At 44.2% G+C, this 18,309-nt stretch overlaps 1 protein-coding gene across 1 annotated transcript in view; it reads left to right on the forward strand.

The window, feature by feature from the left end:
- The first annotated feature begins 3,351 nt into the window (after nt 1-3,351).
- ROCK1 (Rho associated coiled-coil containing protein kinase 1) overlaps nt 3,352-18,309 on the forward strand; it is a 168,456-nt gene continuing 153,498 nt past the window's right edge. The window contains exon 1 of the mRNA XM_065397656.1: nt 3,352-3,444. Coding sequence (XP_065253728.1) covers nt 3,352-3,444 — 93 coding nt within the window. The remainder of the gene's footprint in view (nt 3,445-18,309) is intronic.

Below are 18,309 nucleotides of genomic sequence, written 5' to 3' on the forward strand. Positions count from 1 at the left end.
CTGCAACAGGAGTCAAGAAGTCAACTGAATCTGCACAGAGACCTCTACATGAAGATATGCAATGAGTACGGCCCTACCAAATTCATGGTCCATTTTGGTCAATTACATGGTCATAGGATTTTTAAAATGGTAAATTTCATGATTTCAGCTATTTAAATCTGAAATTTCAAGGTGTTGTGTAATTGTAGGGATCCTGACCAATGTTCCCTCCAATTTTTCCCATCCATGTGTGGAATGAATTTTGTTATGTGCAGCAATATGGACGTGATGTGGGGCCAAGGGGTTCGGAGTGCAGGAGTGGGCTCAAGGCTGGGGCAGAGGGTTCGGGTGTGGGGGGTTTGGGACGCAGGCTGGCTGGGGCTGTGGTGGGGAGAGAGGACTCACCCTGGCCCTCTACCTGCCACAGCCCCGGGGCTGGGGGAGAGGTGTCTGACCCTGCCGAGGCTGTGTGTGTGGGGGAGAGGCGTCTGGTCCTACCGCAGCCCCGGGGCTGTATGCGGGGGGGAAAAGGCATCTAGCCCCGCTGCAGCCCTGGGGCTGTGTGTGTGTGGGAGAGGCGTCTGGCCCTGGGACTGGAGAGGGGTGGGGGAGAGGCGTCTGGCCCCACCGCAGACCCCGGAGCTCTGGGGGGGTGGAGGCGTCTGGCCCCACTGCAGCTCCCGGAGCTCTGTGTGTGTGGGAGAGGCGTCTGGCCTCGCCACAGCCCCGGGGCTGCGGGGGGGGGGGAGGGGGGGGAGGGAGGGAGAGGCATCTCTCCTTGCCGCTTCGTAGCCCCAGGGCCGGGGGAGTTGCCGCACTCCCCAAGCTTCCCCGTCACCACTCCCCACCTCAGCACACGCCCCTGAGTGCAGCAGTGTGCATGCCTTTGCGGCCCTTGGCGGCCTCCTGCACGGCCACGGATGCGTGCACCTTAGAGGGAACGTAGGTCCTGCCCAAAAAGGAGTTGTGGGGTGGTCGCAAGGTTATTATAGGAGGGGCTGTGGTACTGCTACTCTTACTTCTGCGCTGCTGCTGGTGGTGCTGCCTTCAGAGCTGAGCAGCTGGAGAGTGGTGGCTGCTGGCTGGGGGGAGCCCAGCTCTGAATACTGAGCTGCTGGCAGCAGCACAGAAGTAAGGGTGGCAATACCGTGACTCCCTAAAATAACCTTGTGACCCCCCTGCAACTCCCTTTCGGGTCAGGACCCCCCGTTTGAGAAACACTGGTCTCCCCCCATGAAATTTGTATAGTATAGGGTAACAGCACACACAAGAGCAGATTTCACGGTCCGTGACATGTTTTTGATGGCTGTGAATTTGGTAGGGTCCCAGTAATGAGGCTATACTACTTGATTAATTAATAAGGAACATCCCTTTTAATTATGTTCCAAATTAATATTTGTTCATAGATATTCCAATTTGTCAAAATGAAGTAGCAACGCAAGAAATACTATACAGGTGAGGTGATCAATACCATGTCTTTCTAAACTTCCTGACGTATTAATTTTTCTTTCTCAGTCTGTTCTACATGTGGGTCTTGGCTGATTGTAAACTGCAGATTAGTGTGGACTGTGTTCAGGGAAGCGGACTTTGCGCTAGAGACACTCCTTCCCGGCCAAATGTCCACTCCCAGTCTACGTGCCCTGGACATTTTGCTTTTATGCAACTGCTAATTCTGCTTGCACGCTAAATTTGAAATCGGGGAGATGGGAGTGGAAAGTCACCGTTTGTAGACTCCGGACGGTGTAAAGATAAATCAAGAAACGTACCTGTCTAATAATAAATGGGAGACGCACTCGAAATGCATAGTGGGTGAGAGCACACTGGCATAACAGCAACATCCTTTTTAAGGCGACATGAGCAGTTTTTATAGGGAACAACTCTGCAGCAGGCTACACTCTTGAAAATGCAGACTGCGTCAGCTGCAGTTTCCCATTAAACTAGTGCCGCGACTCCTTTTTTGTAACTGCACTTAACTGCCTTGTGCAATAGACAACCCCCCGCACAAGGGCCCTATCCTGAAGCCCTCGCTCACCCCGGGCTCTAACTTCCACAGCAGTTTCGAGGGGTGGGCAGGGAAGGGAGCAAGACGTCTCACAAGTCTCCGACTCTCTGCAGCATCTCACCCTCCTGCCACCTCAACGTTCCGCAAGCGGTGATTGGCCCACAAGAGATCGCTCGCGTACCCTCCAGTGGTGAAAGAAGCCGGAGGCGCGTGGGCATCCGGGTAGCGGGCGCGCTTCCACCCGTCAGTTCATTCACGCGCGGGCAGGAGATTCGCTCGCGCGTGCTCGGCAGCCATTGAGTGGTGGGCTTGGGGAAAGCGAGCGAGCGAGCTCCTCCCACCCCACCCCCCGCTCGCGCGCGCTCGGCAGCCGTTGAGCGGTGGGCTTGGGTAAAGCGAGCTTCCTTCCCCCCCCTCTCGCGCGCTCTTCCGTAGCGCATGCGCGTTTGGTTCCGGCCCTTTCGGTCTGTTTAAACAGGAAGGCGGACATATTTGTGCGAGTCTTCCTCTCATTCCCGGAGGCAGCCGCGGCCGGACCTTGCTTCGCTTCCTTTTTGCCCTTTCCTTTCCGTAGCCTCGCTTGATCCTTTCCCCGGGAGAAGCGGTTTCCTCCGACTGGTCTGTGGGGGAGGGAGATGGGGGAGGAGCCGGGGCTGGAAGTTGCGGCGAGTTGAAGCGCAGCTCCCGGCCGGGGGCTGAAGTAGGGCGGCGAGTCCCTGCGGGGCCGGTCAGGAGGGGCGCGGGGGAGCCGAGGAGGAGCCGCCGGGGGCAGGCAGCGAGGAAGGAAGATGTTGCCGTCGCTCCGCTGAAGCCGCTCGTGCCCGAGGGGTGTCGCCGCGCTCGAGGGGGCCTCTCCCCCGGAAGTGGGGACCAGGGCGGCCTGCGCAGCTGGCACCCCGCTGCCCGGAGCAGCTTGGGCACAGGGCGGGGGCAGCGCCTGTCCCCGCACCCCGCCCCGGGGCTCCATGGAGGGAGTAGCCCCGAGGCGCTGAGGAGTTTCCTGTTTTCATGGTGGTTTTTGCTTCAAAAGAAATTGCTCTTCGGGAGCTGGCGCCGAGCAGCAGCAAGAGGAGGAACCGCTCCGCTGGTTCTGAGGGCGGCCGCCTGGCTGGGGGAATGCGGCTGGCGAGACCGAGGTGGAGCGAGGGAACCTACGGGGTTGCGGTCGCAGCCTAGAAACTCGTGTGTGCGGATAGAGGGGACAGCTCTTCCTGCCCCACTCTCGGCTCTAAATCTTTTTGGGGAGCGCCTGAGACTTTCCTCCCCCCTCGCCCCTGACTTCTCTGATCTAGAAGCTACTCAGGAAGCATCGTAGCCTGGTAGCTTACCCTGCTTTGCTCTGGAATAAGGAGAACTCTATTCTCGGAAACATGTCGACAGGAGAAAACTTTGAGGCTCGGTTTGAAAAAATCGATGTGATGTTAAGGGACCCCAAATCTGAAGTGAACGGTGACTGCTTACTGGTAAGTAGCCTGTGCGTGGTGATCCGTCTGCGCCCTGTTTCTGTGAATCTACTACCCTCTAGGACCAAATTCTACACGCCTTGCTTCCTACTTATGTTTGTTTACCAGTGATGAGTGCTGTAGTGTGTGTGAATCTGTGAACTATGAGAGACTCTTCAGTACCATTGAAGTATCTGCCTATTCTTCACGTCTCCACCTTAAGTTTCCTATACATGTCTTGTGCTAGTTCTTTGCTTTCACTACTTTTATAGGGGGCAATGTTAACTTTGTTGTTCAAAGAGATGAACTCCAAAACATTTTCTGTTTAAAATGAGTGTGTTCTTGAGAACTGTGAGGCTTATATGCAACTTATGACCACTTTCATTAGAGAATCTCAATGCTGTTAATACTTCTCATGTACATAGTGTTGTGCAACTGCTAACTAATTTTAACAATGTTTTTCCCACCTTTACTACAACAATCTTACAGATGGGAAAATAGACATGGGGTTAAATGGCTTGCTCAAAACTTCCTAGTAAGCCTATTGAAGTGATGGGAGGAGAACTGGGGACACTGTTTTCTGTTCCCCTACTTGATCCTGTAGCCCATGCTGCTTCCTCAATTCTTTAGTGTCTTGACACATTTCAGAGTCTTAATGAGTAGCATGTGCTAAAATGAAAGATATCTAGCTCTTGAGATGATTTTCTAAAATGCTAATGGCTGACATTCATATGAAACTAATGCTTGTGTACTGTTAGTTTCTGATTGCTTTGTAATGTAAAGCTGAAATAGACTTAGGTATGGCTGGATGCCTTAATTTTACAGTTGTCAAAAGTAGGAACAATAAATTACATAAGCTAGTAAGCCAGTTACGCAAAATTTCTTCTTGCTGGGGTGAAATGCCAACTGAATAAAATAGATTTTTAGTTTTTCAACATTGTCATGGTGAAGGGCAATTGAAGTAGGTTTTGTACCTGATAAACTTTTGAAAAGTTGTGTTACGCATACACACGATTGTGCTTGTTTTCATAATAAACTATTGAGTTACCTTTTTGTGTTGTGGAAAGATTCAGCTTCAAATGAAGGGGAAAATACCCCCTTCTAAAACTTGGGCTATGTGGTTCCGAACAGAATGCACCTGTACATAGAATGTGGGTGGTGGAATACAGTGCATTAATAATTTGTAAGCTAAGCAGAAACTTCTACTTAGTTATGGAATTCTGAAGTTCTAGCATCTTGTATTTTAGCCTACCAGATAAACGAATGAACAGTGGGGAGTAGGGTATGAGAGCTGATACTGTTTCATGTAATTGCTGAGAAATTCATGCTCTAAAAGATGCAAGGGTCAATTTATTGCTTGCAAGTTGGGGCAATTTGAATATTTGGGTGATGGCTGTACATTCTAACATATTTGAAGTCCTAATGAGTAATAGTATTCTGCATGTATGGAACTACTACTCTTGCTATTCAGAAATTTCTTATTTTTAACAAATTTTATACTCATAGCTAACATAGGGAACTGATAATGATGTACACTGTAAGCTAAGTCCTGGGGTAGCTGTACCTGTGATCTAGATCCTGTTTTCACCACTGAAAGTCAAATGTTTTCCCCACGTTATGTATACAACATTATCAGTTTTTATGGTAGCTTTGAGAGCAAATTACTAGCACATCTGCTTGTCCACCTCATAAATCTGACTACAGCCACAACATGGAAGCTGTGACATAGGAATTGCAAGGATATTGCAACTAGCACAATTGAGGTGTACTGGAAGAGCTTACCCCAATGTGTCTAGAAAGCAAGTGTGTCAGGATACTTGGTAACAAATATTGCTCTAGCTTATAGTGTAAACTGGACCTTATCCATATTTTGTAGCCTTCTTTTGGTTCATCTACTCTACAGTCTGGAGCCACAAGTGGGAACAGTTGTGTTGGAACCAGGTTCCCTGACCTAATTGTGGTGTTGATAGGGCCTATACATAGCTCCATCCCAGGGCTTAATTCTCTTTAATATTGGGGTCTTACCGGACAGATGATAAATTGGATTGAACTCTTGTAGATTCATAGGTCATGGTTTTAAACATACTTTCTTTTGATACAAATTTCAGAATGAGATTTACTTTCACCTGTTTCTTATCTTTTCTTAGTGGGCACTCCTTTGAAGAGAACAAAAAAATACAGTCCAAAACTTATTTTTGCTGATTGACAGGAAATGCTCCCCCCCCCCCCCCAATAGTGTCAATATTACCTGGTGGACTAATGTTGTAAGTCCTTGGTGTCTTACATATAAAATCAGTACTGACTGGATGCTGACGCTCATATCCCTGCTTTTTAGACACTTTTTTAGTAAAAGCTTACTGCCAGAGCATTTAAAATCTCTACACTAAATTAAGTTGTCATAAGAGGTTGGGTATGTGTTGGTTCTTGTCCATCTAGCACCACAACTTAATATGCTATTTCACAGAAACAAAATACATGATTTCTGGCCTGAATGGTTTACTCTGTGTGGCATAGCCTTTTCTGTGGCATTAACAAAAAAAAAAAAAAAAAAAAAAAAAAGGCATTAAAGAAGTTAGGAATGCATTCTGTAGAGAAACATATTTTACTATTTTTTAAATAGCATTTGAAGCTGGCTAAACCATACCTACATTTCTCTTTTGGAAAAAGTTTAAGGGTTAGACTTCTGCTTAACAAAAGCTAGTTCATAGAGCTAGCACAAACAATGTCTGCTTTACGTGCTCCCTGTCTCATTTGCATAGGCTTTGGTCAACTTTTGTGGGCTCTTTTTGCTACTCATCACAATGCTTTTAATTTTAAAAAAAGCTTTTAATTTAAGTGAAAGAACTAATGCTGCTTGTAGTACTAAATATTTTTCTTCTCTTCGTAGACTAAAGTGTATCAGCATGCTACGACTGTAATATATCTATTGTATGAAGAGCTTAAATCCCCAAACTCATTGTCTATGTATGTAAGTTTAAATGCATCAAACTTTTTTTTTTTTTTAAGTGCAGGACACCATTTTTTTTTTTTGTAGTTGTCAGGTGTACTTAGTTTCCCCCTCCCCTTCCCCATTATTCCTTTTCTTGAACTTCTCTTGCCCCTCCCAACTTTGTTATTTCATGTCTGTGTTTCCTTGTTATGTAGTTGTGCACAAGTCTGAATGGACACATCATGGACTAGTTTCTCTGTAATCCTCCTGAAATTGAAATATTGTGAGAGCATAAGATAAGGAAAACAAATGCAAAGAGAATGGGAAGTGCCAAAGAAATGAAGGGGTAGTATGAACTAAGGTAGGTATAGGTGAGGGACATATAACAGAGCCGAGGAAACATGTACCAAGGGAAGGGAAAAACATATCCTGGGAAAGAAAAGCTGCACTGGCCAGTAAGAACAACAAAGTGAACTTGGGGAGAAAAAATATAATGATACAAAGAGGAAGAACAAAAGAAATTCACACAGCTTTTTATTAACTACTTAATTTATAACTGTCTTCAGTTAATTTTATTATGTGTTGGTGTGGTAGTTCTACAGCTTTAGCTTCTTTCTCTTAAAAAGTACATGTTACAGCATCAGGTAACTTTTCTCAAAATATCAAGCCTTAGGAGTCTAATATGTAATGTTGAAAAGATCAAATAAAACAGCAGAGGGTGTGTTAAACAAGTAGTCAGACACTGTAGGGTGTGCACTAATGAGATATTGGTGCACACCTAGTGTATTAAACAGGGCCAGAGGCAAAATAAGAAATTAGCTATTAATGCAAGCTGTCTGTTTCACTAATAACATTAAACAGTTAAAACTTTTGTTCACTGAATTTACTTTAATAACACAAAAATGGATAATCAGAAAATAGCCCAAATCTTTGTGTTTTAGTAATTTAAAACTTTATGGAGGAAAACCTTTTGGTCTGAAATGTCTCATGCTTGTTTCTTATTCAAAAGTAACTTTAAATGGTAGTTTGGTAAAATTCCACTTGGCTATTTTTGAATTCTGAGTACAAAAAGTTCTAATTTTTTTCACGCCTTAAATATTGTTCAGACATTTGACTAACTCAAACAGCTTAATTTTAAAACTTCAAACTCACCGTAGTCTTAATCCTCAGAAGACAAGTGCCTCTTGACTTGTTCAGAAAGTTGGCTTAAAAATAACTGTTTGATAGTAGTGTGTACTGCATTATCCCTGCTAATTTTATCTAGCCTCAGCAGAGGTATCAGATTCTGTTGCTTGAAAATATGTATAAGTGCAGCTTTTGGATTATGCAATACTTTTCCTAGCAGTTTGGTGGTGATGTGATTTTAGACATTATGGTCTTTCTTGTGTATAATGAGATTACTGACTCTCCATGTTAATGAGACATCCAAAGTCATACTTGTCTTGGTGATTGGCTGAACAAAAAGTAGGACTGAGTGGACTTGTAGGCTCTAAAGTTTTACATTGTTTTGTTTTTGAGTGCAGTTATGTAACACAAAAATCTACATTTTTAAGTTCACTTTCATGATAGAGATTGCACTACAGTGCTTGTATGAGGTGAATTGAAAAATACTATCTTTTATCATTTTTACAGTGCAAATATTTGTAATAAAAATAATATAAAATGAGCACTGTACACTTTATCTGTGATGTAACTGAAATTGATATGTTTGAAAATGTAGAAAAACATCCAAAAATATTTTATAAATTTCAATTGGTTTTCTCTTGTTTAACAGTGAGATTAATCGCAATTAATTGTTTTGAGTTAGTTGGGTGAGTTAACTGCGATTAATTGACAGCCCTAGTAGTTACCTGTAATATTGGGCTAATAATGCTTACCCAAGTGCTTGAAAATCTACAGGTGGAGAAGGGAATGAAGTACAAAATGTTATTTTAATCACAACTTTAGATGGTGTAACTTTAACCAAACGATTCAGTAACTTGGCTTGGAGGCACTCTCTTCCTTAGTGAGTGGAGGCACTGGCTGTGGAACTTGGCTAAGTGGGTTCTACTTCTAGGTTTGACCTTTACTTGCTAAGAGTTTTTAGCACATTGCAAAAGTTTGAGGTGAATGTAGGCTGTATGGTTGGCTAATTTAGCTGTGTAGTGAACATTGCAAGCCTTTTCAAATGTACAGCATATGTTGTAAAGCAGTGCAGGAGCAGTTATTAGGTTGCTTGGTGCTGATTACACCCTTCAATTTAATAATCTGGTGATATAGCTCATACTGTTTGTTCTAAAAGTTTAAACTTTGTTTTGCAACAAAAGGAAAACAATAAAACGGAAGCACTTTGAAGCAAGCAAATAGTTAAGGACATTATCAATTATCAAATAATGCATATTTCATTAGAACAGTAACAATGTCTTCTCAGTAATCTCAAAATATAAACACAACTTCATGTTTTTTCCCCCTCAAAACAGTTACGTGTGTGTTAGTTTAATTTTCAACATATACCTCATTAAACTTGCTGACTTGTCTCTCTGGATTCAATCAGTACAGAACAGCAATTCTTTAAAAAACAAAACAAAACAAAAAAACCCGAGGATTACTTGGGGTACATTTCAGTCCCATATTTAAAGTGCAAACAGTTTTTTGCATATCCGTGTCTTGCTGCAGGATATGGTAAGAAGCTAAGGAGAGAGCAGTGTGTAGAACCTTACCTTTCATTCTCATGATATTTGTGGGAAATATTCTAAAGAGAGTGTATTTAATAAAAATTCGGACTTTTTTTTTTAAATTCTCTGCTAGACACTTGACACCATTGATCATCAGGTTCTCTTGTCCTGTATCCCAGAAACTGCAGGTGTGAATGGAAACATACTGAGATGGATCAGTTCCTTTTTTTCAAACCCAGAGGGTTGTTATGGGCAACTGTTCTTCCTTTTTTCACCTGCAGAGTCACACAAGCTCAGTCATCTCCGTTATGATAAGCATACTACATAAAGCAGTAGAGCTGGTGAGACAATCTGGGCAGAAATGACAGCAGAATGCAGCCAACACTCATTTAATCAAATGCAAATATCATTGACCTCCAGTGCTCTCAATGCTTTTCAGAAATCAGCACCCTGATAAAGAGCAGTTGAACTAAAGCTGAAACTTGACTTTACTGAAGCTGAAGGAAGTACACCTCTACCCCGATATAACGCGACCTGATATAACACGAATTTGGATATAACACAGTAAAGCAGTGCTCCGGTGGGGGTCCTGTGCACTCCAGCAGATCAAATCAAGTTTGATATAACACGGTTTCACTTATAACGTGTTAACATTTTTTTGGATCCCGAGGACAGCGTTTTATCGGGGTAGAGGTGTACTTTGAAGAACTTGCGTTCTCTATAGCATTCCCTGTTATTGTGCACATGTGCTTTCATTGTTAATCTGTAATCTTGGGGTCCATTTGGGCATCTATAAACCATGAAGAGCCCAGAGCCTTGGCATCGAAAAACACCCATGTCTATTTGCAGTTGGCCAAAAGATGCTATCCTCTGAGGCACAGACCTGCCAAATTGATATATGCATTTTGGACCTCTGGGCTTGATTACTGCGGTTCATATTTAAGAATGAAAACACTTGTCTGGAGAGATTTCAACTGATACAAAATGCACCAGCCTGCCTGCTGTGAACATCATCCTACACTTTGTGCTTGCTCCTAACTGAATACAGAGTACAGTTCAAAGTCTGCCCTGATATTAAAAATCCTTCATGGGATTGGCTCTACCTACTTGAGAGATTGCTCCTTCCTCTACTGTCATGGCCTCCCATGACTGATATAGGCTACAGGAATTATGAAACTGTTAATCAGTAAGGGGAGACTATAAGTACACACAACTTTCAAAGGAGCTGGACCTAAACTATGGAACTCACTCCACAAGACATGAATTACTATGAATATCACTCAAAACTCACTTCAATTCAGATTTTCCTCTAAAATTTTTGTGTGCGTGCACAAATAAATATAAACTAATCAGTCTATTTCTTCAGGCTGGAAAGAAAGGGATGTTTATTAAATTGTTTCTGAATAGTTGGGTGGTACTATGATAATTCAAGGATAATAGCCATATAAATACCTCAGTAGAAAATGCAATCAGCAGATTATGGTTTCATGGACTATGGATTGGGATTAATTTAATGATAAGAATTACATGAGGTCTTCCGTCTTTTGTGTGTGGAACATTTGTCATGGATTAAGGTTGCTGTATCCTATTAGCTGTGCCATGAAAGTGGCTTTTGGCCCTGAAGTGGGGGCAGAGGTCAACAACAAAGTTCTTGTAGGATTTGTATCTTCATTATGCTATGGTTCGCAGAATCATTACCATGGGTACTTATGCCTGCTTGCAGCTTGGGGACAGAGCCAGACCTCTCAATCACTGATAGTGGAGGAGCATCTTGTCCCTGAAGTTCCCTCCAAATTTTTTTTTTAAATTGGGAGCTTTCTTGAGCAAGACCCAGTACTGTAACCTATAATTCAGACAGGCAGTCCTCACTACTATCGTAGCATTCATTCTCTTAAGTACATTGAAGAAATAGTCTTCTTTTGGTCAAGCATTAAAGTCCAGTCGTTAGGAACACTGGCAGTCTCTCTCATGGCAAGGTAGTCTTATCTTCTGTTCTGAGAGATGCTTGGCAGCTTCATGGCCATGAACATATAAGTTAACCAAATTCAGCATATTGGTTATCCTGTGACTATTTTCTGGTAGAAGTCTTTTCCAGCTCTTATTGCCTAGGGAAGGCTGGAGGATATACATAATAGACCTTGTCTTGGATATTCTCATTTCAAGGATGAGCCTGTTTCCCACCTAGGAGGCACACTGCTGTGAAAATCTTGTTGTAATGGCTCTATGGACCTTAGCACAAGGAAAAATAGAAAAAGGGGTATCAGTGCTTACCTGAGAACTCCCCCCCTTTCCCCCCCCCCGGTGTAATAAGATACGCAGATCCAGCCCAGCCTGAAGACAAGTGGATCATCCATGATAGAGATGGAAATTGACAGCCGAAGACTTGGATTTGTTGTTGTAAGGGGGAACTTGGGTTTGATTAAAAGGGGTGGAGACGGGAGAGAGATCTCCTCTTCTTGCAGAAGATGAGAAATCGTTGTTTGTTCCTCAAAGTATAGTTAACACAATCTGTAACTGAGGTGTGGTCTACACTACAGAGGTAGGTCGAAGGAAGCTGCCTTAAGTCGACTTGTTAATGTATGTGTCTACACTACCAGGTCCTTTACACCGACCTAAGTTGCCTCTAATGTCGACGTCTGTAATCCACCTATGTGAGAGGCATAGCACTTAATTCGATTTTTATGGGTGGACTGTGAGGTAGTGCAGACACAGCGTTGTGTAATTTGACTTAATTGGCCTCCAGGTGGTGTCCCACAATGCTCATCTGTGACCGTTCTGGAGATCATTCTCAACTCTGCTGCACTGCAGCCAGGTACACAGGAAACAGCCCCTCCTCTGCTAAAGCCCCAGAAATTTTTGATTTCCCATTTCCTGTTTGTTCAGCATTGGGAGCATGCCAGCTTGAGTACAGCTGATCATGGAGACTACACACTCCAAACACTCTCCAGCCTGGTCTGCACAGGAGGTAGTGGATCTCATCACTGTGTGGGGAGAAGAGTCTGTGCAGGCAAAACTCCGATCCAGAGAAGAAACGCTGACATCTATGCAAAGATTGCTTGTGGAATGGGGAAGAAGGGCTACATGAGGGACACATAGCATGCCATGTGAAAAGAAAAACTTTGCCAAGCGTACCAGAAGGCAAGGGAGGCGAACAGTCATTCTGGTGCTGAACCCCACACGTGCTGGTTCTACAACGAGCTGCATGTGATTCTCGGGAGTGACCCTACCAGTACCCCCACAAGCAACGTGGACACCTCAGAGGTGTGAGAGTCTAGAGACAACAAGGAGGACGATATGGTGGATGAGGAAGAGGAGAATGGGAGACAAGCGAGCGGTGGATCCATTCTCCCTGAGAGTCAGGAAATATTTTTAAGACCTGTGGGTCGCAAGACATCACGATGGCTGACCATGATGCCGGGGAAGGCACCTCTGGTGGGTATACAATTACAATGAAAGTCCAGTTAAACTTTAGCGGGCACACATATTTGGTGGTATTGCACGTTTACTGTGAAGAAAAAGCGAGGTGCTGTGGCTCTCTGCTTACAAGAGAGCACTCCAGCTACGCAGATGGCCCCCGGAAAAGACTGTTTATGTGGACTGGGATAGCCCTGGATCCTCCATGGATATCTCTAGGAAACTTTCATGGAGGTACTCTTCAGTCCTTTGCAGAAGGTTTCTGGGCAGGGCAGTCTTATTTCTTCCACCATGATAGGACACTTTCCCATGCAACTTTTGAATTAATTCTGCTGGCATCATTGTGGTACACAGCATAGCAGCATAAGGACCGGGTCTGTACCCAGATGTTTGAAACGTCTGAGGGTAACAGAAGCAGAAAGGAAGGAGGAGACTGATATCACATAGGATTGCCTAGGGGAAACGGGGAAAGTTCTCATTAAAAGTGCTCTTACAAGGAAAAAAAAGAGCATGTAGACCCCTCCACCCTACATTCCGGATCGCCAAACCACACAGACGCTAAAGTGCCTTTACTGTGCTCGGCATGGGTTGGCAAGTAGTTTAAGTGACTGATGGGGGACTGGGGCCCATGTGTGAGATTCTGCTATTTGGGAGTGAAACCCCCTCCCCCCCATTTGTAAACCGCTTCCTGTGGTGCTATGGGGAAGGGCCATTGTTCGACTAGCTACCTGTGCTCCCGACATGATCCTGCCATAAACTTCATTAAAAGTGTGGTCACCCATGACTCAGAGGGGAGGGGCTACTCACCATGGCTGGAACAGCAAAATGGTGCAGTGAACAATTACGGATTCTGATTATTATGGCTTGCACCTAGTGTAATGAGGTGGTTATTATTATTATTTTTTTTTATGAAAACGGCCTTGCTATGGAAATATTTTATGCATGTACAATATGTACAATAGCTCCTTCCCCCCCCCCCCCCGACTGACAGCTGGAAATGTGTCCTTCGGCGTGTCATCAACACCTGAAAGCAGACTTTCGGTGATTAGAAGGAGGAGCAAGAGAAGGCGGGAGGACATGTTCACCAAGATAATGAATGCCTTGGGGCAGCTGACACAGAGCTGAGAGCATGGAAGATTTCACTTTCTGGGAAGTTAGACATGGACATGGAGAGCAGGAAAGCTTCCCATGAGCATGAATGTGTGGCGCAGGATGAGATGCTTCGGATTCTGAGGGACCAATCAGACATGTTAAGGTGTCTGGTTGAACTGTAGGAATAGAAGCAGGAGGGTGGAGTCCCTCTGCAGACCCTGGTGGACAGCCAGCCAGCATTGCCTGGCGCAGAATTACTCTCCCCCAAGCGTTCCATGAGGTGTAGGAGAAAAGTCCATTATCCCTTTCATTTAACTCAGGGGGAGGGTACAAGGAACAGAAGGCGCCCATTCCCAGACCTTTGATGGTCTAGAATGCGGTGTCATGTTATAGAGCTAAAAATGTTTCTCCCATTCCAACTTTACAACCCCTTTTCCCCAAGGCTAACTTTTTCCCCCTTGTTCTCCCTCTTATGTTTCTTAAATAAAGTAAATGGATTTCAGAAATAAATGTTCTTTAATGAGTAGAAGCAGTGGGCTTGGGTAGGGGGTTGGCTTTACAGGGGCAGTGATACAAGTCCGGTGAAGGTTTGGGAAAGCACAATGCAGACGAGCAGCTCATGTTACTGTGACTCATTTTTTAAATGGCTTTTCAAAGCCTCGCGGATACGCACCGCCCCTTGCTGTGCTCTTGTTGCCCTGGTGTCTGGCTGATCAAAAATGGCTGCCATGCGATCTGCATCAACTGCTTACCCCTGCAGAAAATTTCCCCCCTTTTGTTCACAGATATTATGGAGCACACAGCAGGCAGCTATAACCATGGGGATGTTCTCTTCGTTAAGGTCCAGCCTTGTTAGTAAACTTCTCCAGTGCTCTTTTAAATGACCAAAGGCACATTCAACCACCATTCTGCACTTGCTGAGCCTATAGTTGAACCGTTCCTTACTGCTGTCCAGACGGCCGGTGTATGAGCCATGGAAGCAAGGGGTAGGCTGGGTCCCCCAGGATAACGATAGGCATCTCAACATCGTCAATGTTCATTTTGTGGTCTGGAAAGCAAGTCCCGGATTGCAGCTTTTGAACAGACCCGAGTTCCTAAAGATGCACGCGTCATGAACCTTTCCCAACCATCCTACGTTGATGTCGGTGAAACGCCCCCTGTGATCCACCAGTGCTTGCAACACCATTGAAAAGTATCCCTTTTGTTTATGTACTCTTTGGCAAGGTGGTCTGGTGCCAAGATGGGGATATGCATGCCATCTATCGCCCCACCAGAATTAGGGAACCCCATTGCGGCAAAACCATCCTCTGTGTCCTGCACATTTCCCAGACGCACTACCCTTTATAGCAGAAGTCCTGGCCCTGCATACTTGGAGCACAGCAGCTCCCACGGTTGATTTGCTTACTCCAAATTAATTCCCCACTGACCGGTAACTGTCTGGCATAGCAACCTTCCAAATAGCGATCGCCGCTCGCTTCTCCACTGTTTGAGCAGCTTTCATTTTTGTGTTGCTGAACTGCAGGGCAGAGGAAAGCTCTGCATAAAGTTCCTGGAAGGTGGTCTTCCGCATTCGAAAGTTCTGCAGCCACTGCTCGTCATCCCATGCCCGCAAAATGATGCGGTCCCACCAGTCAGTGCTTTTTTCACGGGACCAGAAACGACACTCAACAGAGTGCAGCTGCTCTTTGACTGCCAGAAGCAACTGAATTTTTTTTCAGTGGCTTGCAGCAGGGTTGCTTGCAGGACATCGCTATGTTCCGTGTGGCGGGCCCTACTTCGGCTCCTGAAATACTGCAAGAGAAGGCGCGAGGTGTTTAAGGTGCTCACAGCAAGAGTGCACAACTGAGCAGGCTGCATGCTTCTGGGGTTATGGCATACGCATGGCAGTTTTAAGCGTGAAAACCACTGGGTTGTTTGCCGTTGATATGAGGTAGGGAGGACTGCATCATGGGATGCCGACGCAGTGTTCCCATTCTCCCCTGCGACAATGTTTTGGTCCTATGAGGCATTCACAAACTTCCCAAAACACACTGTGGCAAGTTGCACTTTGGAATAGCTTCCCACGATGCACTGCTTTGTGCATCAATGCCGGTACTGCTAGTGAGGGCACACTCCATCGAGACAATGAGCATGGTGTGGCCACACACAATTGATTTACTTCGGAGGCTTGAGGTCGAATTAGATAAAGTCGACTTAATTTTGTAGTGTAGATAAGCCCTGAGGGAAAGTAGGATCAAGTTAGCCTGGTAGTGGAACCTTTCTCAACTGGAGGGAATTTCAGGAGATGGAACATTCCCCTGTGCCTGTAACTGGCACAGATATGTTACTATATTTGTCTACTGGTCTAATTATTCCAGGTTATTAATTTGAAGTCTGTTCCTTTTTGAAAATAACTTTCAAAACAGATGTTTTTTAAACCTTGAAAACATCAGATACAAGTTTGAAGGGTAATGCAGTAAAATATGTATATTGCTATGCAGCATGTGAGCTTCGTGTTAAGTGTCAAATTCTTCTGTGTTAGTATTCCCCCACATGCATTGTTCACTTGTCCTCTAAATGTATTAGGGTGAGACTAGAATTATTTTATCAGGGTTAAACAGAAAGTAGCAATAGTCTCTGTATTTATTAAAACTACAATGCATAGTTGTTTGAGTTTTCGATACCTTTTTTTAATACCTGACAAAAGTCAAGCCAGCAGTTTGTATTTTCCAACTTTCTTTCAAGCAAGGGTTTTTTTGTTTGTTTGTTTGTTTGAGGAGTGTTGTACAAAAGCATTGAACATTGTTTATTGAACAAAGTATGGAGATGGTGGCAGAGGCCTACAGTTAGTTTAAATACCAAGAATGTGATGCCATATGTTTAATATATCTAAATTGAAATATTAAAATTGAATTGAAGCTGGGGCTGCTGACAAATATAGCATATTTGCTACCCAGAGTACTAAAGATGTGAGCCAGAGATTGCTACAATAGTTTTGGGACTCTATTACTAAAGTTGAGTAATTTTGTGGTGTGAAGCGCAACACACTTCAGGCACCAGGAAGGGGGTTGTATGATGGGATTCCATAGAGCTGGCCCCTAGCCCCTGCTTAGGTGCTTAGTCTTTTATATTAGTCTGTTGTTGTTAAAAGTCTAAATTAGAAGCCCCTTCTGCAGGCTTCCTGTCCCAGGGAATTTACCCTTTAATGGGAAGAGCAAAGGGTAAATTGAGGAAGGAACAATCAGTTGCATACATACAAAATGGGAAATGACTTCCTGGGAAGGAGTACTGCGGAAAGGGAAAGGGATCTGGGGGTTATAATGGATCACAAGCTAAGTATGAGTCAACAGTGTAACACTTGCATAAAAAGCAAACATCGTTCTGGGATGAACTAGCAGGAGTGTTGCAAGCAAGACACGAGAAGTAATTCTTCTGCTCTGCTCCGCACTGAGAAGGCCTCAACTGGAGTATTGTGTCCAATTCTGGATGTCAAATGTTAGGAAAGATGTGGATAAATTGCAGAAAGTCCAGAGGAGAGCAACAAAAATGATTAAAGATCATGTTTTCTAGACCATGAGGGAAGATTGAAAAAACTGTGTTTGCATAGAAGAGAAGACTGAGGGGGGACAAATACAAAAGGTTGTTACAAGGAGGAGGCAGAAAAATTGTGCTTGTTAACTTCTGAGTATAGGACAAGAAGCAGTGGGATTATTTAAATTGAAGCAAGGGCGGGCTTAGGTTGGACATTAGGAAAAACTTCCTGTCAGGGTAGATAAACTCTGGAACAAATTGCCTAGGGAGGTTGTGGAATCTCCATCACTGGAGATCTAAAAGAAAAGCTTAGACAAACACTTGTCAGAAATGGTTTGGTTATTACATAGTCGTGCCTTGAGTGCAGGAGACTGGACTAGATGAAGAATGCTCAAGAAGTCAAGTCCCACACTTCTGATTCTAGTATTTTGTTCTTGCAAAAGTGTCCCTCAGCATGGAAGAGGAATGCCTTCTCTTTCCCATTGACCTGTGTATTTGGTTATGCCTTTCTCCTGTTTCTTCACAACACCAAAATGGTTCAGAAAATAGAACTAGACAGGTATCTATAATCCTGTGATATCATATACGGTACCTCAGACCATAGTTCCATACGCTTGTACAGATGGCAACCTGCAAATTTTGGACGCCATCTAGATTTTAAACAGTTTGCTTCACGAGGGCCCCCTCACTCATCCTGACCTTCACAGGTTTGATTTTAGTCTGGAACCTGAGTGAGCTGTTGTGGATACTTCAGAGAAGAGGTGGATTTTCTGTTAATCCTAGAACCTTCCATAACCACAGCATATGAGAATACGAGCCTCTTCTATCTGGAAATAGACATCAGTCTAAATCAGTTTTTAGCATCTGTTGGACAGCCACAGTATTTATTATCCGAATAAACTGAACATTGCAATGAGATGTGAGCCTTGCTTAAGCACACAGGCATCAAATGTGTGTACAGTTCCAGGTAGATCTCTGGTGCATCTCTAAAAGTCCATGGTGTGCGTGGTATTGATCAGTACTGCCTCAGGACTGTGCTGAGGCAAAAACTAGTTCCATTTTTTAAATAAAGGAAATAGACTAAAGTAAAATTCAGGGGACTATGGTGCCCTGCTAAGCAGTCTTAGTATGGCAGTGTTCCTCATACTCTTTGCTACAGAATAGGTGGCACCAAGATGGATGGGAGGCTCTGACACTGAACATCAACATCAGTAGGGGTGCTTGTGCAGCCCCAATAGAGGTGGCTTTGGTAAAGGTTCTATCGCTTTTATTCCAGGAGATGTCAGA

Source organism: Emys orbicularis, chromosome 2 (assembly GCF_028017835.1).
Source record: "Emys orbicularis isolate rEmyOrb1 chromosome 2, rEmyOrb1.hap1, whole genome shotgun sequence".
Lineage (NCBI taxonomy): Eukaryota > Metazoa > Chordata > Testudines > Emydidae > Emys > Emys orbicularis.